The 26,686-nt window shown below is 62.4% G+C and overlaps 3 protein-coding genes across 8 annotated transcripts in view; 2 read left to right on the forward strand and 1 right to left on the reverse strand.

Moving 5' to 3' along the window:
- Positions 1–630: 630 nt before the first annotated feature.
- On the reverse strand, positions 631–15,892 carry Jak3 (Janus kinase 3). Its single transcript, XM_076553145.1, has 25 exons — positions 15,838–15,892; positions 13,471–13,663; positions 13,165–13,288; positions 12,882–12,993; positions 12,621–12,766; positions 12,095–12,380; positions 10,807–10,929; positions 10,566–10,723; positions 10,231–10,342; positions 9,577–9,763; positions 9,174–9,298; positions 8,628–8,759; positions 7,908–7,992; positions 7,516–7,643; positions 6,604–6,736; positions 6,359–6,510; positions 5,950–6,100; positions 5,211–5,350; positions 4,658–4,847; positions 4,382–4,506; positions 4,101–4,273; positions 3,366–3,483; positions 1,925–2,035; positions 1,008–1,123; positions 631–905 (listed from the first exon to the last, which is right to left on the reverse strand). The coding sequence occupies exons 2-24, from the start codon at positions 13,658–13,660 to the stop codon at positions 1,016–1,018; spliced, it is 3,309 nt and encodes a 1,102-aa protein (XP_076409260.1). The 5' UTR covers positions 13,661–13,663; positions 15,838–15,892; the 3' UTR covers positions 631–905; positions 1,008–1,015.
- Positions 12,988–16,002, forward strand: LOC121823533 (uncharacterized). Its single transcript, XM_076553146.1, has 3 exons — positions 12,988–13,279; positions 13,420–13,510; positions 13,805–16,002. The coding sequence occupies exon 3, from the start codon at positions 15,355–15,357 to the stop codon at positions 16,000–16,002; it is 648 nt and encodes a 215-aa protein (XP_076409261.1). The 5' UTR covers positions 12,988–13,279; positions 13,420–13,510; positions 13,805–15,354.
- Positions 16,003–25,982: 9,980 nt separating this feature from the next.
- Positions 25,983–26,686, forward strand: part of Unc13a (unc-13 homolog A) — a 54,115-nt gene continuing 53,411 nt past the window's right edge. For all 6 annotated transcript variants that reach the window (XM_076553147.1, XM_076553148.1, XM_076553150.1 and 3 more), the window contains exon 1: positions 25,983–26,095. In XM_076553147.1, the coding sequence (XP_076409262.1) occupies positions 26,074–26,095 (22 nt within the window). In that variant the 5' untranslated portion in view covers positions 25,983–26,073. The remainder of the gene's footprint in view (positions 26,096–26,686) is intronic.

A 26,686-nucleotide genomic window follows, 5' to 3' on the forward strand; every position in this document is an offset into this window, starting at 1 on the left:
CGGCGCCCACGCCCCTTATAGTCGCCTCGCGCCGCCCACGGGCCTTGGCGGGGACACCGCGTGCAGCACCGGGAAGGTCGGGGCTCGGGTCAGGGCCGGGGCTGTGTGTCCAGCAGGGACCCTGAAGTCCCAGGGGCCAGGACCTCCCAACATTTTAAAACAGGCCAAGTGCCCCTCCTGTTGTGAGGGCGGCGCCCGCACGTCTCGCTGGCACTGGGAAAGCTGAGACAGGAGCATTGCTGAGTTGGAAGCAGTTTGGGCTGTGAAGGCGATGGGAAGGGGTATTTATGTCTTGGTTTTGTCAAAGAGGGAAACTGAGGCTGGGAGAGGGGAGGAGAGAACCCGACCGACCCCCTCCCCTGTTCCTCTACATGGGCGGTAGTCCCTTGTGGGGCGCTGCGGCATCTTCCTGGGGCGCGCAGTTCTGGCTCTGCCCAGCTCGGGCCTTGGCCTCCGACCCTGCCCGGAATCAGCTCCCCCCCCCCCCGCCGCGAGCCAAGGACCACAGCTGGGCAGGAGGGGGGGGGTGTCCTTGGGTTTAGCCAAGGCCTCTCCTCCCAGCTGTCTCTCCTCAGAACCCCACACTTGGCCCCCAAGCCTGACCCACATTCAGTAAGTCAGCTCTCCATCTTTTCTATTGAATTCATTTATTCACTCAACAAACACTCCCAGAGCCAACCTGTAAGGAGGCTGGGCTGAGGTGTCACTGCCCCAAGGAGCCCCCGGGGCGGCGGAGATGGGGACTGGACAGACACTGTCAGTTTCAAGAGTAAGGGTGGCCGGGGTGGAGCGGTGTCGGGACCCGGTGTCAGGGACTTCTGCGGGGGGCAGGCGGCTGCGCCAGGCAAGCATTTCCAGAGGCGGCGGCTGCGCAGAGCCCGGGGTCACATCTTTAAGGTCCCCTCCTGGAGGGAGAGGTGGGAAGGGTGGGCGCGGGGAACAGGGGTGAGCGGCCTGTAGGGGTGGGGCCCGGGGGCGGGCAGCTCCCCGCTGAGGTCGGCGCTCACCCTGACGTCTATCCCGGGTTTCCACGCCACAGCGCGTCCAGCTGTGGGCTCAGGGCGCTGAAGGCCGGCCGCTCCTGCGGGCTGGGCGCCCAGCACAGCTGCATGAGCTCCTGAACCTGGGGGCGGGGAGGGCGGGGAGACCAGTGAGCAGGGCCTGAGCGGACGACCTGGGCTCCACTCTGCCCACAGCTCTCCATGACTCCCTGTTACTTCGGGACAGAAACTAAGTCCGACTGTTGTGTCTCCCCCACCCCCGCTTCCGTCTGGAGTGGCCTCCAACTCGTGGTAATCCTCCTGCCTCAGCCCCCAAACTGCTGGGGTGACAGGCACACTGCCACACCTCACCCCACATTTGCTTCTGCCTACCCCCCCACCACGCCCACGGCCATGTCTCCGGGAATGACTTCTCCCAGCTACTCCAGCTGGTGCCGTTCAGGCCTGGGAGAGGCCTGGCAAACCCCTGAATCATTTTATTTATTTTTTTCTCAAGACAGGGTTTCTCTGTGTAGCTTTGGCCGTCCTGTAGACCAGGCTGTAGACTCTGTAGACCAGGCTGGCCTCGAACTCACAGAGATCCCCCTGCCTCTGCCTCCCGAGTGCTGGGATTAAAGGCGTGCGCCACCACTGCCCGGCTCCCCTGAACCATCTTTTAAGGCGCCTTAGAAACTGTAGCTCAGTGGTGGGCTCTAGCATGTGTGAGGCCCTGGGTCAATTCTCAGTATTTAAAAAAAAGTAAATAATAAAAGAAAAATTCAAATGTGGACTCGGGCTGTGGTAGTGCACCGTTTGTCTTCTCTGTGCAGGGGAGACTGAGGCAGGAAGACCCGTTCAGTAGCCACGGGGGGGGGGCAACTTGGGGCCAGGACCCCCGCTGTCAATCAAGAATGGAACCTGGGAAACTAGTCTGCCTCCCTCACCTCGATGGGGCAGGAGGGAGGTGGCGGGAGGCGGCGGCCCTCGGCCAGCAGCTCCAGAAGGCGGCAGAGGGCTGGCCCTTCGCGCTCCGGCCCCATCATGCGCAGGAACTCCTGCAGGAGGGAGGGCTGGGGGTCAGGGGGAGGGCTGGGGGTCAGGGGGAGGGCTGGGCGTCAGGGGGAGGGCTGGGGGTCGGGGGGAGGGCTGGGCGTCAGGGGGAGGGCTGGGGGTCAGGGGGAGGGCTGGGGGTCAGGGGGAGGGCTGGGGGTCAGGGGGAGGGCTGGGGGTCAGGGGGAGGGCTGGGGGTCAGGGGGAGGGCTGGGGTCAGGGGGAGGGCTGGGGGTCAGGAGGGAGGGCTGGGGGTCAGGGGGAGGGCTGGGGGTCAGGGGGAGGGCTGGGGGTCAGGGGGAGGGCTGGGGGTCAGGGGGAGGGCTGGGGGTCAGGGGGAGGGCTGGGGGTCAGGGGGAGGGCTGGGGGTCAGGGGGGAGGGCTGGGGTCGGAGGAGGCCGGGGTGGGAGGAGGAGGCCGGGGTGGGAGGAGGAGGCCGGGGTCGGAGGAGGAGGAGGCCGGGGTCGGAGGAGGAGGAGGCCGGGGTCGGAGGAGGAGGAGGCCGGGGTCGGAGGAGGAGGAGGCCGGGGTCGGAGGAGGAGGAGGCCGGGGTGGGAGGAGGAGGCCGGGGTCGGAGGAGGAGGAGGCCGGGGTCGGAGGAGGAGGAGGCCGGGGTGGGAGGAGGAGGCCGGGGTCGGAGGAGGAGGAGGCCGGGGTCGGAGGAGGAGGAGGAGGCCGGGGTCGGAGGAGGAGGAGGCCGGGGTCGGAGGAGGAGGAGGAGGCCGGGGTCGGAGGAGGAGGCCGGGGTGGGAGGAGGAGGCCGGGGTCGGAGGAGGAGGAGGCCGGGGTGGGAGGAGGAGGCCGGGGTCGGAGGAGGAGGAGGCCGGGGTCGGAGGAGGAGGAGGAGGAGGAGGAGGAGGAGGAGGAGGAGGAGGAGGCCGGGGTGGGAGGAGAAGGCCGGGGTGGGAGGAGAAGGCCGGGGTGGGAGGAGGAGGAGGAGGAGGAGGAGGCCGGGGTCGGAGGAGGAGGCCGGGGTGGGAGGAGGAGGAGGCCGGGGTGGGAGGAGGAGCAGGAGGAGGAGGGCGGGGTCGGAGGAGGAGGCCGGGGTCGGAGGAGGAGGAGGAGGAGGAGGAGGAGGAGGAGGAGGAGGAGGAGGAGGAGGAGGCCGGGGTGGGAGGAGGAGCAGGAGGAGGAGGGCGGGGTCGGAGGAGGAGGCCGGGGTCGGAGGAGGAGGAGGAGGAGGAGGAGGAGGAGGAGGAGGAGGAGGAGGAGGCCGGGGTGGGAGGAGAAGGCCGGGGTCGGGGGAGGAGGGGGAGGAGGAGGAGGAGGAGGAGGAGGAGGAGGAGGAGGAGGAGGCCGGGGTCGGGGGAGGAGGCCGGGCGGGCGGGGACGCACGGCTGACGGGCTGCAGCTCTTGTCGCTGTAGGTGAAGAGCTCGTACAGCACCACGCCGAAGCTCCATACGTCAGACTGCCGGGAGAAGATGTTGTCCGACAGGGATTCCGGGGCGTACCTGCGGGGGCGGGGCGTGGTTAGAGCGGGCTGTGGGCGTGGTCGGGCAGGAAGGGGCGTGGCCCCGCGGGGCGGGGCGGGGTTAGAGCGGGGGTGTGGGTGTGGCTAGGGCAGGAAAGGAGCGGAGCCCTGCGGAGGGCAGGACGGTGCATAGTTGAAGCGTTGTGGGGGCGTGACCAGGACAGGAAGGGGCGTGGTCGGGGCGGGGCCCTGGCGGAGCGGGGCCAGGCACCCCGAAGGAGGCGCAGAGGCTCCCTGGCACTAAGGGCGCGCCCGTGGGCGTGGCCAGAGTGGGCGGGACGCTAAGGGGATAGGGCGGGGCTTGGGGCAGGTCAGCTTTGGGTGATGGGCAGGTAGGCATAAGTTACAGGAGCCAGAGTCGGGAGGGCAGGGTAAGACGGAGTGGAGATGGACGGCGCCATGGGAGGGGGGGGGCCCCCAGGAACACGGAGGGCGGGGCCATGGGGAGGGGCGGGGCTAGGCAAGAGCCGCCGAGGGGGCGGGGCCTGGGTGGGGCGAGGGTGCGGTCGCCAGAGAACGGAGAGCGGAGAGGGGCGGGGCTTCGTTGTTGTGGGCGTGGTCCCGGTGGGCGTGGCGTCTGGGGCCTGGGCCGCGCACCAGAAGATGGGGCTCTGGCCCGGCTCGCGGACCACGTAGTAGTCCTTCCCGAGCGGCAGCAGCTTGGCGAGGCCGAAGTCCGCGATCTTCACGTGCGCCTCGCTCTCCACCAGGATGTTTCGCGCAGCCAGGTCGCGGTGCACGCAGCGGCGCGCGCCCAGGTACTCCATGCCCTGCCAGGGGCCGAGAAAGCGCGTGGGCCCGTGTTCCGGACCCCAGGACTCCCGACCCCCAGCGCCAGGGTCTCCGGGCCCAGCGCCCCGGCCTCCGCAGGGCCGCACCTTGCAGATCTGCCAGGCGAACAGCAGCAGGCGGCCGGTGTGCAGGCGCGCGCGGTGGCGCTGCAGGAAGTCCCGCAGGCAGCCGCTGGGCAGGTACTCCATCACCAGCCGCAGGCTCTGGCGACCTGCGGACAGCGACAGCAGTTCTTGCGCACCTTCTGCCGGTGCATTGGTGCGTGCAAGCCCCAACTACGGAAGCTGAGTCGCATGGAGGCCCGACTGGGAAGGGGTAGAGGCAGGGTTCGAACCCGCCCCGAATCCCCTGCCGCCGCTCACCCGGCCCGTAGCTAACTCCCCGGTACTTGACGATGAAGTCACTGTGCAGCGCCTTGAGGATCTGAATCTCGCGCTGGAAGTCCCTCTGCTGGTCTGGCCCACTGTGCTGGAGCTGCTTCACTGCCACCAGGGGTCCTGTATTGTCCCCCAGGGGGTCGTAGCGGCACAGCTCCACACTGCCGAAGTTGCCCTGTGAGGATGAGGGTCAGCTGAGGGCGCCGGCTGCAGGGCCGCCTGCCCCGCCCACTGGCGCCCGCTGCCCCGCCCACCCGCACCTGCTGCCCCGCCCACCCGATGCCCCGCCCACTCGAACTCGCTGCCTTGCCCACCGTGCCCGCTGCCCCGCCCACCCGTGCCGCCTGCCCCGCCCACTGGTGCCTGCTGCCCCGCCCACCCGCGCCAGCTATCCCGCCCACTCGGACCCGCTACCCCGCCCACCCGCTGCCCCGCCCCCCCGTGCCCGCTGCCCCGCCCACCCGCTGCCCTCGCCCACCCGCGCCCGCTGCCCCGCCCACTCGAGCTCGCTGCCCCGCCCACCGGCTGCCCCGCCCACCTTGCCCAGCAGCGAGATGTACTTCAGGTGCCTCTCCTCGAAGATGGTGGGGTCCTGGCAGGCGTGCAGCTGGGCGCCACTGCACAGCTCCTCTCGGGGACTCAGGCTGCCCGGCGTCGGGTCCGAGAGGAGCTCATAATCTGGGGTCACATGTGCAAGTGGTGTCTTTGTCTGCCTCAGCCCGAGGAGACTCGCTGTGAACCGCACCCGAACACCGTCCCCTGTGCACACCAGCCCGTGGGCACCTCGCGGGAGGCGGGAGCCATCACCGTGACCACAGCCTGTGACCCCGGGTCCCCTCCGATGAGGACATCGTGTCCACAGAAAAGATTAACAAAACAAAATCCCAGCGCCCGAGAGGGCGAGGCCGGAGTGGTCCCGGGTGAGGCAGCCTGGGCTACCGTGCAAACGGGTGCATGCGGAGTCTTGAGGCCTGTTTGCCGCTGCAGCTTCTTAGCTCCGACTGTCAACCTCCCTGAGCACACGGGCCTCGCCCCTCCCGGGTCCGCTCCTCCCTCCCGGGCCCCGCCCCCTCCCCAACGGGCCCCGCCCCCTCCCCAACCTGGCCCCGCCCCTCCCGGGCCCGCCCCCTCTCCACCGGGCCCCGCCCCTCCCCACCCGGGCCCGCCCCTCTCCACCGGGCCCCGCCCCTGCCCCGCCGGGCCCCGCCCCTCCCACCGGGCCCCGCCCCCTCCCGGACCCCACCCCCGCCCCGGCCCCTCCCGCGCCCGCCCCGCACCTGACGTGATGAGGCCGTTGAGGTCCCTGAGCACCGCGCGGAAGGACGGCCGCCGGCCCGGGTCGTAGGCCATGCACTGCTCAATGAGCGCCGCCAGCTCCGTCCACTTGGGGGCCGGCAGCTGCCCGCGGTCCTCGTAGAACCTCAGCTTCTGGGGTCGGGGAAACGCGCGTCACGTGGGCCCCGCCCCGGTCAGGCCCCGCGCCGGCCCCGCCCCCGCCCCACCCAGCCGCGGCCCCGCTCCCTGCCCCGCTGCCGCCCCCTGCCCCTTCCCCGCCCCGCCCAGCCGCTCCGGCCCCGCCCAGCCACCGCCCCGCCCAGCCGCGGCCCCACCGGCCCGGCCCGGCCCGGCCCCGCACCGCCCAGCACCCCCGCCCCCTGCCCCTGCCCCGCCCCTTCCCCACCCCACCTTGGCGGGCTCCAGCGAGGTGATGTGCACCGGTGCCCCGCTGAACACCTCCCACGCCGTGGCGCCGAAGCCCCACTTGTCGGCCTCCAGGCCGAGCGCCCGGGCTTCCTGCAGACACTCGGGGGCCACCCAGGGGATCCTGTCGGTGAGCACTGCGGACGGGGGCGGCGGTCACCTCCGGACCCGCCCGGTGCAGACTCGGAGGGCGGCGCGGGGCGGGGCGGGGCGGGCTAGCCTGCACTCACTCTCCAGGCTCAGCACCGCGGGGCTGACACCGGGGTCGCTCAGCTTGATGAAGGGGGGGCTCCCGTCAGCCCCCTCGCGGGCCAGGAGCACCTTCCGCGCCGAGACGTTGCCGTGAGGGAGGCCTTTGTCCTCCTGGGAGGGCGCACGGTTAGGCGGGCTCCTCGGCGTCCTGCAGGGCCTGCCCGGTGCTGCCCGGGTGGAGCGCGCGGCACCCCGCGCCCCGGCACCCCGCGGGCCCCGGCACCCCGCGGGCCCCGGCACCCCCGCGCCTCGGCACCCCGCGCCCCGGCACCCCGTGCTCACCCGACCACACCCCAAGGCCCCCAGGCCTGGCGCCCCGCTTCTCACTTCCCGTCTCCGCCCCCTCGCCCACCAAACCGCTCCTGACCGGCTTGCCCGGACTCTCTTTTATTTTGGGTTTTCTCTGTGTAGCCCAGGCTGTCCTGGATCTCGCTCTGTAGCCCAGGCTGTCCTGGATCTCGCTCTGTAGCCCAGGCTGGCCTGGGTCTCGCTCTGTAGCCCAGGCTGGCCTGGGTCTCGCTCTGTAGCCCAGGCTGTCCTGGGTCCCGCTCTGTAGCCCAGGCTGGCCGCGAACTCACGGAGATCCCCCTGCCTCGGCCTCCCAGGGCTGGGATCAATGACGTGCGCCACCACCGCCTGCCCCTTGGTGAACTCTTACTCAGCCCTCAAGACCCCAAGCTGAGGTCCCCTCTTTTGGAAGAGGCGCCCCAGCCTGGTGCCGCCAGTGCCCTCGGCGCCCCTGCGTGCCCAGTGCTCACCCCTGGGCCTCGTCCTGAGCCGCCCACGCCCTCTCTGAACCCCGCTCTGGTCCTCACAGGCTCCTGGCCACACCGCGGCGCCCGTTCCCGCGCCGCCCCCCGAGGAGGGACCCCGGACACGGGGATGCTCACCAGGTAGCTGAGCGCGTAGGCCAGCTGCTTGATCACCTGCAGCTTCCAGCCGGCCAGCACCAGGGGCCCGCGCTTGCGCAGGTACGTGTCGATGGCGCCCAGGTAGACAAACTCCTGCACCATGATGCCTGGGGGCGGAGACCGGGGTTGGGGGACACAGTGCTCAGCAGCCCCCCCCCGACACCCCCCCTGCCCTTTGCCCTTAGCACGGCTGAACTTTGTTTACTGAGCTCAGCTGACTAGATATAACACAGGCCAGAGAGGGTGTGCAGGACGTGCAGTGTTGCACAGCAATTAGCCAGCAAGGGTGCGAGGTGGGGGAGGGTGGGGCGTGTCAGGGGCACCATGCAGGTGGGGGGGGGGCCGGGGCTGGGGTGCAGGACGCGGCTCACTGTCTCCAGCCATGCAGACGCCATGCAGCAGCACCAGGTGTGGGTAGGACACTTGGCTCATCAAGCTCGCGGCCTCCAGAAAGGACTGGGGAGGGGAGAGCAGAGGATGCGTGGACTCCTCCCCGCGCGCCCGGGGTCCCCGCCCTGCAGGTCTCCCCGGTGTGCGGTCCCCGCCCCGCGGGTCTCCCCGGTGTGGGGTCCCCCGCCCCGCGGGTCTCCCCGTCAGGGGTCCCCGCCCCGCAGGTCTCCCCGTCAGGGGTCCCCGCCCTGCAGGTCTCCCCGTCCGGGGTCCCCGCCCCGCGGGTCTCCCCGGTGTGGGGTCCCCGCCCCGCAGGTCTCCCCGGCGTGGGGTCCCCGCCCTGCGGGTCTCCCCGTCAGGGGTCCCCGCCCCGCAGGTCCCCCCGTCAGGGGTCCCCGCCCCGCAGGTCTCCCCATCAGGGGTCCCCGCCCCGCAGGTCCCCCCGTCAGGGGTCCCCGCCCCGCAGGTCCCCCCGTCAGGGGTCCCCGCCCCGCAGGTCTCCCCGTCAGGGGTCCCCGCCCCGCAGGTCTCCCCGTCAGGGGTCCCCCCAGCCTCAGGATCTCCGCTCTCTGCCCCTCGGTGTCCCTCTGGCCTTGAACTTCTAGGTCCCAGTGATCCTCCTGCCTCAGCTTCCCCCTCGTGCTGGGCCGACAGGCCCCGCCCCGCAGGTCCGCAGGCCTTCTGCTCTGGTCCCGCCTCACCTCCATGCAGTTCCGGTGCCTGGCGTCCATGACCTTCAGGAGGACTTCCGTGTCGTGCGTCTCCCCGTCCACGGTCTCGCGCCGGCGACCCCGGTAGATCTTGGTGAAGGAGCCGTGGCCCAAGTTCTCGTGCTGTGCGGGCACCGAGCGGCCACGGTTGACAGCGGCTCCCCTGCCCCGGGGACCCTCACCCCTGCCCCGGGGACCCTCACCCCTGTCCTCACCCCTGCCCCGGGGACCCTCACCCCTGTCCTCACCCCTGCCCCGGGGACCCTCACCCCTGTCCTCACCCCTGCCCCCGGGGGACCCTCACCCCTGTCCTCACCCCTGCCCCGGGGACCCTCACCCCTGCCCCCGGGGACCCTCACCCCCGTCCCCTGGGGACCCTCACCCCCGCCCCCGGGGACCCTCACCCCCGTCCCCTGGGGACCCTCACCCCCGCCCCCGGGGACCCTCACCCCCGTCCCCGGGGACCCTCACCCCCGCCCCTGGGGACCCTCACCCCCGCCCCCGGGGACCCTCACCCCTGCCCCCGGGGACCCTCACCCACTCCAGGCTGTCCGCAGGGATTGTGTGGAAGCTCAGCTGCGTTAGCGCGCAGCAGGACGGGGCGCGGCCGGGGGCCGGGGCAGGGGTGCAGCTCGTTCTCACCACGATCAAATTGGACTTTTCTAGGGGGCAGAAGCAAGAGAACAGAGGTCAGAGGTCAGAGGCAAAGGTTCCCAAGAGCCCCCTCCCGCACTAAGCCTGGGGGACCCCCCCCCCCAACTCGCTCCTGAGAAGCGATTTGAAAGCGCCGGGCTCTGAGCGGACGGTCCAGGTCACAGCTCTCCCGTGTCAACCAGGGCAGCAGGGGGGTCAGGGAGAGACGTCCCAGCAGGGGGGCGCCCCAGCGACCTTCACCCACAAACCTCCAGAGCTGCGGGGCGTGGGGAGGCAGAGGGCTCACCCTTGGGCCGGGGGGCGCAGCAGGAGGTGAGGTTCAGGGCCGCACCGTCCACCTGCAGCCCGGAGCGCCAGCAGGCGGCCAGGAGCTCCCGCAGGCTCCGGTGCGGCTGGCTGAGCCCGGCCAGGGAGAAGGCGCCCGCGGGGTCCCGGCGGATGAGGCAGCCCTTGTAGTCCGGGCCGAGCGGCGTCTGCGGAGGGAGGGAGCCGGGTGGAGGCGGTGGAGGCCGGGCCCGAACCCGCGGCCCTGCGCCCGCCCGCGCGCGCTCCGGCGCTGGCTGCACCCTGAGCTTCTCCGAGCTTTTGAGATGACAGGGATTTCTGTTTGTGTCTGTGTAGGGGACCCGTGGAGGTCAGGGCTACTCAGGCGGGTCGGGGACGGGGACGCGTCCACCACGCGGTGCCAGGGACGGAGCGCGCATCCTCAGGCTTGGTGGGAACCCCGCCCCACGGCCCCGACTCCACCCCCGCACTTTTTGATGCGCAGTCTTGCTATGTTAGCCCAGGCTGGCCTGTAAGCGTGAACCTCCTGCCTCAGCCTCGTGGATTCTAGGGAGACTCCCAGGCTGGTGCTCTTCAAGGACAAATGCACACTCCTGGTCCCAGCTCGGATGTCACCTCCGCCGGGAAGCCACCCTGGCACCAGCAATGAACCAACCTGCACGCAGGCCGTGAGAAGAAAGCTGTCGTAGTCCTGAGGGCTGCGGCGGAGAATGTAGGAGCCCGGGAGGGAGCCGGCGGCCTTCAGCTTGTGGACCGCAAAGTCTAGCCTAGGCCAGGACAGAAGCCCCGTCAGAGCCGGACCGACCCGGTGAGGCCCCCCTGCCCGGGACCCCGCGGTGCCCCCCGGGCCACGCCCCCGCGGTGACCCCCGGGCCACGCCCCCGCGGTGACCCCCGGGCCACGCCCCCCGCGGTGACCCCCCCCGGCCACGCCCCCGCGGTGACCCCCCCCGGGCCACGCCCCCGCGGTGCCCCCGGACCCGCCCCTCACGTGATGGGCCCGTGGCACAGCTCTGCCACTTCCTCCAGCAGCCTTGGCGGCGCCACCTCCTTGCAGAAGAAATGCCTGGAGTCGCAGGTCAGCCGGAAGTAGCCGTCGACGAGGGCCACGAAGGACAGCGCCTCGGGCAGTCCCGCGAACTCCGCTTCCTGTGCGGAGAGCTCGTCGGCCACCAGTGGCGCCCCAGGCCGCCCGCCCCGCTCCCAGGCTCGGCGCCAGAGCCGGGACCCACCAGGACGTGGCCGTCCATCCTGGTGATGGTGACCAGACGCTGCTCCCCGGCCGGGCCCACGCGCGGGGCCTGCTTGATGCTGACGTCCACGATCTCGGGAAAGTCACAGAAGGTCTGGAAGAGCTGGGAAGGGAGGCCGGGCGGAGGCCGGGGGATTACGTCCCGAGCACTCAGGGCCTGGCTGGGCCTGCAGCCCCGACCCTGCCCCGCCGCGCTCGTTCCCTCCTCCCACGCCCACTTCCTGGAGGGCACCCAGGCCTGGCACCCGCTGCCCCGCAGACCCCATCCCAACTGCCCCCTGCCGGCCCAGCGCCATCTAGCCGGGTCCCGCCGCGCCCCCGACTGCCCCGCTCCGGACCTCCCCGACTGCCCCGCCCACGACTCCCCGACCCGACTGCCCCGCCCACGACCAGCCCCGACTGCCCCGCCCCCGACCGGCCTCCGAATGCCCCGCCCCCGAATGCCCCGACCGGCCCCCGACTGCTCCGGCCCCCGAATGCCCCGCCCACGACCGGACCCGACTGCCTCGCCCACGACTGCCCCGACCCCGACTGCCCCGCCCCCGACCGGACCCGACTGCCCCGCCCCCGCCCGGCCCCGACTGCCCCGCCCCCGACCGGCCCCGAATGCCCCGCCCCCGACCGGCCTCCGACTGCCCCGCCCACGACTGCCCCGCCCCGACTGCCCCGCCCACGACTGCCCCGACCGGCCCCCGACTGCTCCGGCCCCCGAATGCCCCGCCCCCGACCGGCCCCGACTGCCCCGCCCACGACTGCCCCGCCCACGACCGCCCCGCCTCCGACTGCCCCGCCCACGACCGGCCTCCGACTGCCCCGCCCCCGACTGCCCCGACCCGACTGCCCCGCCCCCGACCGGCCTCCGACTGCCCCGCCCCCGACTGCCCCGACCCGACTGCCCCGCCCCCGACCGGCCCCCGACTGGCCTTTGACTGCTCCGCCCCCGGCCGGCCCCCGAATGCCCCGCCCCCGACCGGCCCACGAATGCCCCGCCCCCGGCCGGCCCACGAATGCCCCGCCCCCGACCGGCCCACGAATGCCAGGCCCCGGCCTCCTCTGACCAGCCCCGCCTCCAGCCAATCCCGCCCCCTGGCGCTGCCATTCCCGCCCCCAAACTAGCCCCGCCCCTCGATCGGCCCCCTTGCCTGATTGGCTCCGCCCTACCTCGGCTTCTAAACTGCTCTCCTGATTGGTCCTGCCCCTGGCTGGCTCCTTTGCTGACCGCCCCGCCTCCCGCAGGCTCCTCCCCTCCCCAGCCCCGCCCCTAGCACCTCTTGGTCCCCGGGGCTCCAGGCGACGCCGCTGCCGCCCTCCACGCGCAGGAGCCCCGGCCCCTCCTGGGCACCGGGGAGCCCCACGCGGAAGGTCTCGGCGGCGGCCGCGGGGTGCAGCCGCTCCAGGTCCAGGATGTACTTGGCCATGAGCGAGTAGCGGTCGGCCTGGCAGGCCACCACGCGGCGCAGCGCCTGGAGCACGGTCCTGCGGATGCGCCTGCGCGTCACGAAGCTCAGCCCCTGGATCAGGTCGCGCAGGCCGGGCGGCAGGCAGGCCTTGTAGCTGTGGGGTGGGGGGCACGCCGGGCCTCAGGGTGGGGAGGGGGCCCGAAGGACAGACATCAGGACCTTCCAAGTAGAGGAGGGCTGAGGGAGAGGGTGCCTGGCTGCAGGGGTCGGCGTTGGAAACGAGGTATGTGCAGGAGTTTGGCAAGGTAAACCGTAGGGCCCCAGGCCCAAAGCCAGTCGAGACCGGGGACGGACAGGCCGGGAGCCAGGTCACTGGCAGGCCCGAGGCCCTCACCTGACGGTCTTGAGCAGTTCGCCGGGCCGCTGGGCCTGCTCCCGGGCCATCTGGGCCAGGTCCAGCACGGCCAGGCTCAGGCACTCCCCCTGCTCCTTCAGGCTGAGGCCCACGGGGAGGCGCCCGCTCACCAGGTCGCTGCGGTGCTGGGGTCGGGCGCAGGAGGGTGGCCAGGTGAGGATCTGCCCAGCCCGCGCCCGGGAGGCTGTTGCCTTGGGGTCCCCATCCCCGGGTTGGGCTTCCCCACCGAAGACTACCGACCTGCGCAAAGAGGTGTTCTAAAACGTGCAAGTCGAGGATGGCGCTGGTCAGATCTTTGCGCAGCCCAAAGCGGTGACATGTCTCCAGCCCAAACCAGCCAGGGAAATAGAAGCTGCCGGGTTCAGAATGCGGTGGCACAGTCAGCTCCGGCCCCACGGGCCCGAGTTGTCCCTGATGCGCTGTGTGGCCTACAGCGCGCAGCCCACCCTCTCCAGTCTTAGCCTCTGCCGTGGCCTGGACAGTGACACCACCCTGAAGGTGAATGGAGGGGCCCACTCCCTACCGGAGCCTGTAGACCAAGACTTGGGTGTCCACGTCCTCCACGGAGAAGATGTGGCTTGGAGAGAACCAGCAAGACAAGTCCTCGGTGGCCAGAGCGAAGAGCGAGTGATAAACAGGCAGGATGCCTGAAGGGATGGGCTGGTCAGCTCGGTCAGCAGTGCAGCGAAACCCGCTGAGCCCATGATCCTCCCTTACCAAACTTCTACTCGTCCCTCAAAGCCCCAGCACCGATGCTGACCACTCCTTCTCTCCATAGGTGTCTTGCTCAGCCCTAGCAAGTGGCCCAGGCACCTAGGGACCTACTCACCACAGGCCTTGGCCGCCTGCACACACAGATCCTCTGCCAGGTAGTCCCCAAAAGAGAATGACAGTCGCTGGGGAGGCCCGGATCCCCGGGGAGGGAGGAGGACGTGCAGGGATCCCGCCTCCGCGGATGAGAGGCTGCATGAGCGCTGCGGGATCAGAGGTGTCTCCTCACTTGGAGGCGCCATGACCATAACCTGGAGAGGCAGGGAATCGAACCGGGAGGGGCTTGACTGGGAGGGAAAGGAGCCCCAGGGCCCAGGCCACAGCTTGGCTGGAGACCAGGTGTCTTCCGGTTCTGCATGAGCTCACGCCCCCTTCCACGCCTCGGCACCCAGGGCAGACATCTCCAACCGATCCATCCACAAGCCTCCGCGTCCCAGCCTGGTCACAGGCCAGGACCCCAGGCAGGCATGAGCAATCAACAGCAGACACAGAAAGAGGCCTGAGCAGGAAGCAGCAGCGGTTAGGGGGATGGGGCCAGCTGTCTTTCCCTGTGGGTCCTCAGGTCACAGGAGCTGGGGCTAGAGGCGGCTGCACCTGGTGCCATGGGTTCCCTGTGCCCGGGTCTGTGGCCTGTGCTGTCTCCCCAACCCTTCCTGGCCTCTCCTCACCCTCCTCACCTGCACATCCAGCCTGCACTCTGTGGGCCTCCTAGGCCTCCTAGGGGAGGTCCCCGCAGGGGCCTAGGGGAACGCGTGCTTCCCGGCCAGCCCTCCACGGGCCTCAGAGCCGGTGCGGGCAGGGGCGGGGAGAAGAGGCAGGAAACAGCCAGCAGGCCTCAGCCCTGCTACCTCTAGCCCAGGAAGGTGGCTGGGAAAGGCACTTGCGGCCAAGCCTGAAGCCAGGAGTTCCATCCGTGAAGCCCACCACGCAGGGCTGCCCTCTGCCCGGGCACCCTTCCGTAATGAAAGAACAAAAGCAGGCACGGTGACCCACACTTGTCGCCGCCCGACTCCGGCCAGCCTGGGCGGCATGACACTGTGTAGGAACAACAGATCCACAAGTAAACAGAGTTCCAGAGCCCCGGCTCAGTGGCCCAGAGCTCCGGCCGCTCCAGCACAGGACCTGGGTTCGGTCCCCACCCAGGGCGGCTCACAACCATCTTCCGCGCTATCGGCCCCAGCGCCCCCTTCTGGCCTCCGCGGGCACTGCACTCATGGAGCTTATTTCTCAGGTGGCCGAGGGCTTTAGTCCCTGCACTCGGGGGGCAGAGGCAGGCGGATCTCTGTGAGTTCGGGACCAGCCTGGGCTACAGAGCGAGATCCAGGACAGCTGGGGCTACATACTGTCTCAACAAATAAACACCCCGAACAAAATACACATAAAAATAAACTAATGCCGGGCAAGGTGGCCACATCCGAGCGCCCACGAGGCAGAGGCAGGAGGATCTCTGTGAGTTTGAGGCCAGCCCGTTTTAGCGCAGCCAGTGCTTCAAATAAAGACAGTTAACCCATTCCTGTATGTGGTGCTACACACGTTCAAGGTCAGACCCTGTCTCAAGAAACAAACAAGGGCGGGCAGGGCGGCTGGGCGGTGGAGGCCTGGCCCAGCCTGAAGCCACCGGCAAGTTATCCTGTGACCTCCAGATGTGCGCACTACACTCGCACAGAATAAAGTTAGTAAAAATGTACAGGCCCTCATCATTTCCCACCCCTGCGGCTCCTGGGGAGGCTGCAGGAGGATTGCTGCCAGTTTGGGGGCTCCATGGTGAATTCCAGGCGACAGGGCTACGGAGGGACAGCCAGCTTCGGAACACAAAGTGAAAGAAAGAAGACAGCCAAGCGGATACGAGTCTCAGAGGAGCGCGAGCTTTGACCAAACCGAAAGCTCCGGTCATCTCTTCCGAGCCTTGGACCGGAGGGTGGGGGCGGGGAGCCCTGGGCGCATGCGCGCTGCTGCGGCCGCCCGGTGCGGTGACCCCGGCTGCGCCCCGCGCCCCCCCGCGCCCGGCGCCCGCGCCCCGAGCTCCTACCTGAAGCCGCGCCGAGGCGGCGGCAGCCGGCGCTGCGACAGGAAAGTCCCCGCTCCTTCCTGTGCGGCCCCCGGGCTTCCTGGCCGCCTCATTTACCGAAAGTCAGGGCGCCCCGGGGGCGGGGCAGGTGGGAGACCAGAAACCTGCGAGGCTGGGGCCACCCTGCTGGCGCAGGAGCCTGGTGACGGGCGCGCAGGGCAGGAAGGGAGGGGAGCTCTGGGGACCCGGGGGACGGAGGGGGCCCTCGAGGCTGCTGGGCACGCCTGTCCTTGGAGCCAGTTGGGCCTGCCCGGGCCGGGACCTGCTGCATCCAGCACACACTTCAGGCCTCAGTTTCCACTCCGCCCCAACCGTGAACCTCGGAAAAAACGCCCAGCAATGTGCTGTTTTTCCCACCGGAGGAGAAAACGCAGAGGCTCCCAGCCGCCCGTCCTGATGAGCCGAAAGCAGCCCTCTCCTGGGGACCCCACCCCCGCACAGGGCGTGCTCACACTTCCTCTGAAAACCTCGCCTTCACACATGTCCCGCTCAAAAGCTACCCAATGGGGGCCGCGAGACTGAGCCGGTGTAGGCGCGTGCCACACAGCTCGAGTTCGATCCCTGGGACCCACAGGCTCAGCCTGGGGGGTTCTGGAAAGAACTCCTCAAGCCGGAGCGGGTAATGGGGGAGCCCTTCCTCCATCCCCGGCTCTGGTGGCATCCTCAGCTCCTCGGCACGCTGCGTGCGGATCCACTTGTGCCCTGCGCCCGGAGCCTCTGTCGATCCGTCTGTTGCCAGTGCGGCTGCTGCACGGCGTGGAGCTGTTCTGTGCAGACGGAGCCGGGGCCCCGAAGCACGCCAAGTTCCCTTCTCAGAGGTCTCTCCCAGGCCTCAGACCCAGAGCGTCTGCTGCTCCGGAAACACCACGCAGAGCAGGCCTCTCGGGCTGCCAGCATGGCTGGGAGAGGATTAAACAAGACTTCAGAAATGAAAACACGAAGAGATAGCAGGTGTGATGCGGAGGATGAGGCAGAGGGTTGACAGAACGGAGCCCCCGCCTAGAATCCCCAGTGAGGGGCTGGGGGCGTGGTCAGGGTGGAGCCCCGCCTAGAATCCCCAGTGAGGGGCTGGGGGCGTGGTCAGGGTGGAGCCCCGCCTAGAATCCCCAGTGAGGGGCTGGGGGCGTGGTCAGGGTGGAGCCCCCGCCTAGAATCCCCAGTGAGGGACTGGGGGCGTGGTCAGGGTGGAGCCCGCCTAGAATCCCCAGTGAGGGGCTGGGGGCGTGGTCAGGGTGGAGCCCCTGCCTAGAATCCCCAATGAGGGGCTGGGGGCGTGGTCAGGGTGGAGCCCCTGCCTAGAATCCTCCAGTGAGGGGCTGGGGGCGTGGTCAGGGTGGAGGACTTGCTGAGCCCGAGATGCCATCCCAGTTACAAATGAAGAAGCTGGGTGGCTCCAGTGCTGCGGTGTCGGAGACAGGAGGATGGCCGGGCTCGCTGGCCACCAGCATAGCTCCAGGCATGAGAGACCCTGCCTCAGGGAAGAAGGTGGACAGTGCGTGACAGAGCTGGACATCCTCCTCTGGCCTGCACACGCACACACACACACACATGCACGCACACATACGCGCACACACACGCACACACACGCGCACACACATACACACATACACACGCACGCACACACACGCACGCACACGCGCGCGAAGACCCCTGAGCAGCCATCGTCAGGCATGGTGGCACCCGTGTGTAATCACAGCACTCAGGAGGCCCAGGCAGGAGGATTGCTGCAACTCTGAGCCAAGCGTGGTTCACATGGTACATTTCAGACCCGCTTAGGGTGCATAGCCAAACCGTCTTAAAAAACTAATAATTTTTTTAAGAAAAGAAAGGAAAAAGAGCGACTGTTGTGTGTCCCCTTATAAAAAGTTCAAAGCACACAAAACAGCTACATTTGTGAGAGGCGAGAAGGAAAATAAGGGAATTAAAGATTTTGAGCGACGAGGGAGCAGTGGGGCCCTGCGGGGACTGACAGCCCACCACTCCCCTTCCTTACTACTGATATCTGTCTAAAAATTTAAAAATGGAGCCGGGTGGTGGCTCACATCTTTAATCCCAGCACTCAAGAGGCAGAGGTAGGCAGATCTCTGTGAGTTCGAGGCCAGCCTTGCCTGTTCTACAGAGCAAGTTCCAGGACAGCCAGGGCTACACCCAGAGAGACCCTATCTCGAAAAACAAAACAAACAAAAAATTGGAGGCCTTAGAATTCCTGAGTTTCCAGGTTGGAACTCAAATGAGCTGTTACAAAACCATAAGACTGGTTTGTTCTGATCTTTCTTCTGTAGGTGGTGAAACTTAGGCGTCAGGTATCAGGAGATAGCTTGGACTTGGAGATGGAACCTAGGACACTCTGCAAGCCAGGCCAGTGAGCCACACGCCAGCCCCTCACTGGGGATTCTAGGCGGGGCTCCACCCTGACCACGCCCCCAGCCCCTTACTCGGGGATCCTAGGCAGGGGCTTCACCCTGACCACGCCCCCAGCCCCTTACTGGGGATTCTAGGCGGGGCTCCACCCTGACCACGCCCCCAGCCCCTCACTGGGGATTCTAGGCGGGGCTACACCGCTGAGCCACGCCCCCAGCCCCTCACTGGGGATTCTAGGCGGGGGCTCCACCCCTGACCACGCCCCCAGCCCCTCACTGGGGATCCTAAGCAGGGCTCCACCCCTGACCACGCCCCCAGCCCCTCACTGGGGATCCTAAGCAGGGCTCCACCCCTGACCACGCCCCCAGCCCATCACTGCGGGATTCTAGGCAGGGCCTGAATGAGGCTACGGTCTGAACACCTCCTGTTTTGATGAACCTCCGTGTTGTGCTGTGACAGAGACTCCATGAGCTCAACCTGGTGTTACAGTGGTTTTCCAGGCCCAATAGGAAGAGCTCTGTAGATAGATGTAAATGTAACCAACCGTCTTATTAAATAAGAAACACAGAACCAATGTAAAAGAGAAAGCCAAGAGATCAGAGTTCAGAGCTAAAATCTCACCCTTCCTTCTGCGGTGGTCCTAGCTTCCCGAAAGAGAGCTATTTCCTGTGTGTCTGTCTTTTCATAGTATTTTGTTCTGCCTTCTCATTGGTTGTAAACCCAAATACATGACTGCCTCGTCACTGTCTGAATGTACAGCCCCCTAGGTCTTAAAGGCAGATGTCTCCAATGCTGGCTGTATCCCTGAACACACAGAGATCTATGGGATTAAAGGCGTGTGGCACCACTGCCACACTCTGTCTATGGCTCTAATAGCTCTGACCCCCGGGCAACTTTATTTATTAACATACAATTAAAATCACATTTCTGTACAATTAGAATACCACTACATTTCCCCTTTTCTATTTTAATAAAAAGAAAAAAAAGCAAAAGGTTATAATTAATATAAGAAAAACTATATACAAAAGTACAATAACTATATACAATATATACAAGTAATAAATACCTAAACAGGTATTTGACAAATCAGAGAAAATAATTCCATTATCTATCCTATTTTGGTAAATCCAAGATGTATCTAATGCACTTTCTACCCTAATTAATTTTCAACTATAACTAACTAATCTTCAACCATAACTAACTAATCTTCAACTCCCTCAGAGACCCAAGAAGGGAATAATATTAGCTAACAAAAATAAAAACAGGAAGTGCATGCAAGCAACTTCCAAAAAATTTGTGAGTTGACAGAAACAACCAGCTGCCTGGGCAGTCACCTGAGGTTTCCGCAGTGTTGGGGCATCATCTTCAGCCTATAGGCTTAGTGGATCTGACAGACTCATTTGTGAAGTAGGATGTACCCAAGGTTAACAGTTCAACCTCACATTGGGTGAGAGCAGTCCATGTACCAGAAACGCCTGAATTCCACTAGTGTCCTGTCATGATTCAGGATTTTAAATTCTGGAAATTGTTGACAGTTTTTGAATTCAGCTGTCCATTCTTCTTGGCTGTGTATATATGGCTTCATCTCAGCATCCCCTTCTTCTCCACATCCCTCTATTAAATGCCAGTCTACTATGGAGAGGCATGAGCTTTCAGCTGCTGTTCCATTGCACAACAGAAGCCATCGGCCCTCTGCCTGTTAAGCTGCCTTTGAGGAAAAGGGCACTGTACCTTTTCTGGATTGTGAAGGCCACTTCAGGGATGGTGCCATATTGTCCTGTCCTCAGAAGATGCCTTTTGATAAAGCCATAACCACACTTGTTTTGGCAGGAATCAGTAGTCCTTTGTTTCGTGTCCTGTCTGTCCATTTTGTCCTGTTGATTCGAGGATACTTTGTTGTCCAGTGGCTAACTTTTGCCACAATGAAAGTTGACTCCATATGCAGTTTCTTCAATGCCCATATTTTCTCTGAAGTAGATTGGTACTGCCAGGAGCTGACATGTCTCAGAAAAGAAAAATTTTCTAAGTTATTAAAACATTTTAAATGCCATATTCTGTAGATCTCTGAAGGGTTTGAAGATGACCTGTCTAAAACATCTCTGCTCAATTTTTAAAACATATCTAATATGACTACAAGTTCTATTGCAATGTCTAACTACTAACTTTCATTTCTTTATATCCTAATATTTGGTAATAATAACATTCAAGGATCAGAAAATTGTATTACATTGTTAAATGAATAGTATGAATACAATTAGAAATATACATATAGCATTTTCTAACAATATCAATTTCAAATTTGTATACAATATAAAATAATCCAATCTAATGTAAAGTATTTAAAACTAGTAATTGTCTTTTTCTTTTCTTTCTTTCTTTCTTTCTTTCTTTCTTTCTTTCTTTCTTTCTTTCTTTCTTTCTTTCTTTTTTTAAACAAGAACCTTAAATCTAATCCCCTTTGCTTAGCCTTTTTCCTAACCCTTGACAACAACTTGTAACCAACCCCCCTAAACATTGAAAATTATCCCAGACCCAAAACCCATTAAAAAGACCAAAAAACCACCTGCCCCACACCACCTCTTTGGGAATGTGGGCATCGTATTCTTAAAATTGCTTCCTGCTGGGTATGGGCGAAGTTTTCTTTATCCTGATAGAAAAATTTTAGGTTAATTGTCAAATCTAGGAAAGGTAACTATATCCTTCATTATCCAGTCTGTGTATAATGCCAAAGTTCAGGGTTTATCTCAAGTCCTTATTCAAGTAGTCTTTGAGACTGGATCATCTCAGCTAGCCATCTCAAAATTGCTCTGAGCACCTTGTAGTTCAAAACGTTGGGGCACCAGATGTAGATGTAACCAACCGTCTTATTAAATAAGAAACACAGAACCAATGTAAAAGAGAAAGCCAAGAGATCAGAGCTCAGAGCTAAAATCTCACCCTTCCTCCTGCGATGGTCCTAGCTTCCCGAAAGAGAGCTGTTTCCTGTGTGTCTGTCTTTTCATAGTATTTTGTTCTGCCTTCTCATTGGTTGTAAATCCAAACATGTGACTGCCTCGTCACTGTCTGAATGTACAGCCCCCTAGGTCTTAAAGGCATATGTCTCCAATGCTGGCTGTATCCCTGAACACACAGAGATCTATGGGATTAAAGGCGTGTGCCACCACCGCCACACTCTGTCTATGGCTCTAATAGCTCTGACCCCTGGGCAACTTTATTTATTAACATACAATTAAAATCACATTTCAGTACAATTAGAATACCACTACAGGTAGGGAAGGCAGTAAACGTAGCAGAGCTGGAATCAGGACCCAAACACACAAAGTCTCAGGCTACGAGGAGTCAACTCTGAGGTGGGCGTGCTGGCTTCGGGCCTGCAGTCCAGCTACTCAGTAAGCTGAAGCAGGAGAGCCAGGAGGCTCAGCTCTCCAGGGCAGTTCCCATGAACCCAGGACCTCCCGTGAGAAAACTGAAATGCATTCTAGAATTTCTACTAACACATATAATCATGCGCGTGCATGAAGGTGGCCTGGGGGACAAAGGGAGCCGGTGTGTTAGAGGGGCGGTCATTATGCCCTATAACCAAGTAACAGAGGGCCTGGAGAGTTGGCCCAGCCGTTAGGAGCACTCGCTGCTCCTGCAGAAGACCTGAGTTTGATTCCCAGCGCCACATGACACTCACCACTATCTGCAGCTCCAGTCCCAGTGACCTGACACCTTCTTCTCTCCTCCAGGGGCACCAGGCACCCGGGTGGCACCCTGACACAGGAACAAAACCCTCACCATTGCGGGAATTTGATCCCACTGTGAAACTCCGAGACTGTGTTGATAAAATCAGCCTTGGATCAGAGGGCAGAGCAGATGACTAGTTGACAGGAATTAGCCCTAGAGAAGACTTAAGAGTCAGAAATATGGACATAGATGCTGCGGGCCGCAGGAATATCATAAGAACTCAGCTGGTTATGGCAAAGTCACTACCTGGAGGGATCAGGGAATTCCTCCAGCGGAAGCCAAATCCCAAGGAGTTTTTGGTGTTACTTGGCTTGTTATATATCAGCTGTCTTCTGTTATGAAAATCATGTGTGCCTTCATAGTTTTCCCAATTGACTTTTCCCTAAGAAGGGCTAACAGTGTGGACTGATCACTCTCTGGACATACACATTCCAGGTATTTGGAGAACTGCCTCAGGAAAGGCTCTCTCTGGAATCAGATATCTCCCCTAGCCACTTTCAAGGACTAAAGGAGACATCGCCCAGGTGGTCACCCAATTTCCGAGGACTAACAGTGATAACAACCCACGGGCGAGTCTCCTGACTTAAGGTAAATTCCACAAGAGGACGCCGCCTAGGTCAGGTAGACATTAAGTAATAGCTTTACACAATTTAGCTCAGACCCCTCCTTTCTTACAGCCTTACTAACTTTATAGACCTCTGACTACTTACCTAACCACTTCTAGGAATATTTAGATAACATTCTGCGCTAACAGCTATGCTCAGCCAGAACTCCCAGTTCAAGCCTCCCTGTAATTATCATCATTAGCAGCATCCGGCCAGGTGCATCCCCAGACGGAGGAAGTACCTTATCAGAGATACCTCTGTACTCTCTAAGAACAGACTTAAGCATCCAGGCTACCTGTTTGAGAAGGCCTGGTGGATGTGCTAATTAAACTGAACTTCCTCCTTTCCCAAATCTTACCTCCAGTTCCAGATCTCCCTTTAACTATCACCAGAGGCATCTAGCTGTGTACAGGTTGCCTAGAGACCGAGCACACTTTCCCCCACCCTGCAGAAAAACGGCAGATAGCTTGGACAGATAGGAGCCACAGGAAAAAAGAAGACAGTTTTATTTTCTCCCATTGACCTAGCAACTTATAGATTTTTAACATCTTTTACCAAACACATTTAAGATTATAGTTGTGCACATAAGATCCCTCTTCTTAGATATTACCTGTATTTAGCCTTTAGTTAATTCATTAGTCACTTCCCCTTTGGGTCACAAATGGTAATTAACAACTATTGTCCCTCTTTGTAATTCTTATCACCCTCCATTTGATCCTGATAGCAGACAATCACTGCCTGAGGAAGTTCAGGCTGAGTGTCCTGGGTGGAGGGGAGGATTGTGATTTTGGGGAGATATATAACTGTAAAGCAGAGGACAGAGAAGAAAAAAGAGAATGGAAGAACTAGATGGTTAAGAACTTGAGAGGAACAAACTGAGGTGGGGGAAGAACTAGATTGAAGGGCTGGAAGAGAGGACAAGAGGAACAAGATGGAAAATGAGGAAGAGCCAGATGGGAAAGAACAAGATGAGGAAGAGCCAGATGAGAGAGAAGGAGACGGGAGAGGAGCTGATAGGGGGAAGAACTAGATAGATGAGAACCTAGAAGGGGCAGAACTAGATGAAGGAATCAAGGTAGAACCTAGAGGGGACAGTAGATAAATATAGAGAAATCAGGCAAGGAAGGAGCTAGACATGAGAGCAGAATAGAAGCTGTGTAGAGAGAGAACTATCACAGAATAATAATAAAGTGTATGAACTAAGGAGTTTTGTGTACATAGATTCATTTCTTTTCATCAAAGATTAATTTTCAGCTGGTTGTAGATTCTTCCCAGACCCTGGGAGGGGACTATCGAGGGGCTGGACCCCTCATAGTCCCCGTTAAATAGAAACGCCCAGGAAGGAGTAGGGCAGGACCTAGGGATCCGCGATGTTTTTGATTTGGGGCAGCTGGAAAGAAGCTTTTCTTGCTGGGTCTCTGGCCAAAAGGTCAGCTGGTTGCTTCTTGGCTTCTATGAACTAGAAGGTTTTCACCCCAACATCTGATTCCTGGTTCATTATTGGTAAATAGAACCATTGGCGGCAGCGGCCAAGCTGGGACTGGATCCTGCCAGCCTGGGTCTGAGCAGCAGGTTGTTAAAATATCAGCAGGTTCAGGTTCTGCCACTACGTTAACAGAAAAATAACCCACACACATAAAGTAAAAGTAAATAAACTCGAGCCCAGCCTATCCGCAGAGTGAGTTCCAGGACAGTCAGGGCTACACAGAGAAACCCTTACTGGAAAAACAAAACAAAAATGTAAATAAGCTTCTGCTGTTTGGTTTCTCGAGACAGGGTTTCTCTGTGTAGTCCTGACTGTCCTGGAGCTCGCTCTGTAGACCAGGCTGGCCTCGAACTCAGAGAGATCTGCCTGCCTCAGCCTCCAGAGTGCTGTAACTAAAGGCGTGCGCCACCACTAAGTGGTCAAAGTAAATAAGCTTTAACAAGAGCAGAGGCATGGTGGCCCGCACGTGCGCGCGTGCACACACACAGACACACACACACAGACACACACACACAGACACACACACACAGACACACACACACAGACACACACCACACACACACACACAGACACACACACACACAGACACACACACACACACACACAGACACACACACAGAGACACAGACACAGACACACACACACAGACACACACACAGGCACACACACACAGACACAGACACACACACACACACACACACAGACACATACAGACACACACACACAGACACACACAGACACAGACACACACACACAGAGACACAGACACACACACACACACAGCAGCAGAGGGTGGTGAAGATCAATGTGCTCCTGGGGGACGGACCTGTGGAGGTGTCCGCGGAAGTCTGAGGATGCGATTCTGTCTCCAGAACCCACAGGAGGAGCTGCTGGCGGTGTGCACCACCAGTCCCGACTCCGGGAGCTGCAGACAGGACTCCTGCGGCTCCAGCCAAAGCTGTGAACCCCAGGCTTCAGAAACCGCCAACAACAAAAACAATAATAATAAATAGGTGATCTGTGCATGAGGACTTGCACCCAAGGTCGTCTCCTGGGCTTACATGCACAAGTGTGTGTATACACACTCACATACATACACAGACACAGATGCACACCAATGCACACACAGACACACACTTGGGGACATACACACAAGTAAACACACACATGCACTTACATACAGACACATGCACACGAAAACACAGAGACAGACCCTTATACACAGATGCACACACACACAGACACCAGCATGCTCAAACTCACATATACACTCACTCACACTGACACACACATATGCTCTCACACATGTAGACACTCACACAGATGCACACACACACCTACATACATTCACGCACTTACACACACACACGTAAATCAATCAATAGGGCCCTGTACAACGGCTCAGTGAGCAGAAGCACTTCCAGCCACACCTGGGGTCTTGAGTTCCTGGAGCTCTGGACGGTTGTCCTCTGACCTCCACGTGTGCACTGGGTACCTGTGAGCCTCACACCCACACATAAACAAACGCTATTTTAAACATTTAGATTTATTTTATGTGCATGAACGTTTTGCCTGCATACATTTCCGTGCCTGTGGATGGTTGGGAGCCGCCATGTGGTGCTGGGGACGGAAAGCTGATTCTCTGGAAGAGCAGCCAGTGCTCTTGACCAGTGACATCTCCCCAGAAAGCTCCAGGAAATGTAATTTTTGTTTGTTTTGTTTTTTAATTTTTTTGAGACAGGGTTTCTCTGTGTGGCCCTGGCTGTCCTGGATCTCACTCTGTAGACCAGGCCGGCCTCGAACTCACAGAAATCCGCCTGCCTCTGCCTCCCGAGTGCTGGGATTAAAGGGGTGCGCCACCGCCGCCCGGCAGAATGTAATTCTTTAAAGTTACAAAAAGGATGGAGACACTCGCCAGTGGTAGAGCACTTGCCTCACAAGCGGGAGGTCCTGAGTTCAAGTGTCAGCACAGCATCAAACAAAATGCATCAAATATGAGATTCAGTGCTAGGAAATCAGGGACGGCTTCCCGGGAACTGGAGAGCAAACAGTTTTGTTACCCAGGAGGATGTAAGATAAGAACGCAGGTGAGGAGGCTCAGACAGGGAAACAGACGTGGAGGAGACCTGGCTGGGGTGGAGACCTGGCTGGACGGCAGCAGGGACTGAGGGACGCAGGCAGAGGCTGAGCCGGAGCGGAAGGGCCCGGGCCTGGGCGCCCGCGGCCCGCGCTTTAAGGCGTCCGGCGCGGCTCCGCCCCGTCACGCGTCCCCGGCTCCGCCCACGTCGCGGCGTCAGAGCGCGTCAGGCGCTGTCCGCGCCCCCGGTGCTGAAGCGACATGGCCGGCGGCCGGGCCCCGGCGTGAGCCCCGAGCCCTGCGCTGCGCCCGCCGTGCCCTGGCCGCCCGGAGTCATGTCTCTGCTGTGCGTCGGAGGTAGGAGCTGCGTGGACGCGGGCCTGGTGCGGGGTCCGCGTGGGTGCGCCGAGCCGGGCTGCACCGCGGAGGGGACCCCCGGGGCGCGCTGCGGGGCGCGCACGGTCAGCTCCGGGGGTCCTGCCCGCCGCACGCACGCGTGAATGCGGGGCTGGGGCGCCGGTGTAGGTGCTGTGTGGGCGCTGGTGGGGGCCGGGGAGCGGGCGGCTCTTGCGCGCGAGGGTGCGGGTGTGGGGGCAGTGGGCCCGGCCTGGGCGTGGGGGCGCCTCCTCCGGTCCCCAGTGTCCCCCAAACAGTGCAACGGGATCCGCGGGAGCGCGTGGCCCCCTCTTCGCCTCTCCCCTAGGGCTGGATGGAGGGAAGGAGACGTGGGGGGGGGGCAGCTATTTTGGGGCCAAAACGCCATCTGCACGAGGCCCACGCCCAGGCCCACGCTCCGCGTTAGGTGGGAGGAGGCCGGGAAGCACGGGAGAGGTGTGACCCCTGCACCCCTCGAAGCCCCGGGTGGGGCCGGGAGCCGCCGCGGGTAACTGTGCTGCTGGAGACCTTGGGCGGGGGGAGAAGCCGGATAGGGGCGCGTGCCGACACAGT

Source organism: Peromyscus maniculatus, chromosome 17 (assembly GCF_049852395.1).
Source record: "Peromyscus maniculatus bairdii isolate BWxNUB_F1_BW_parent chromosome 17, HU_Pman_BW_mat_3.1, whole genome shotgun sequence".
In the NCBI taxonomy this organism is placed as follows: domain Eukaryota; kingdom Metazoa; phylum Chordata; class Mammalia; order Rodentia; family Cricetidae; genus Peromyscus; species Peromyscus maniculatus.

Bases quoted from the DNA above. Each gene is read 5' to 3' on its own strand.
- Jak3 (XM_076553145.1), bottom strand. From the start codon at position 13,660: ATGGTCATGGCGCCTCCAAGTGAGGAGACACCTCTGATCCCGCAGCGC. The intron at 9,299-9,576 runs GTGAGCCCTCTG...TCTGCCCCCTAG, and splicing joins CTGCGCCCCCCGGCCCAAGG to AAAAGTCCAATTTGATCGTG. The intron at 7,993-8,627 runs GTGAGGCGGGAC...TCCCCTCCCCAG, and splicing joins GGCACCGGAACTGCATGGAG to TCCTTTCTGGAGGCCGCGAG.
- LOC121823533 (XM_076553146.1), top strand. From the start codon at position 15,355: ATGCGCGCTGCTGCGGCCGCCCGGTGCGGTGACCCCGGCTGCGCCCCG.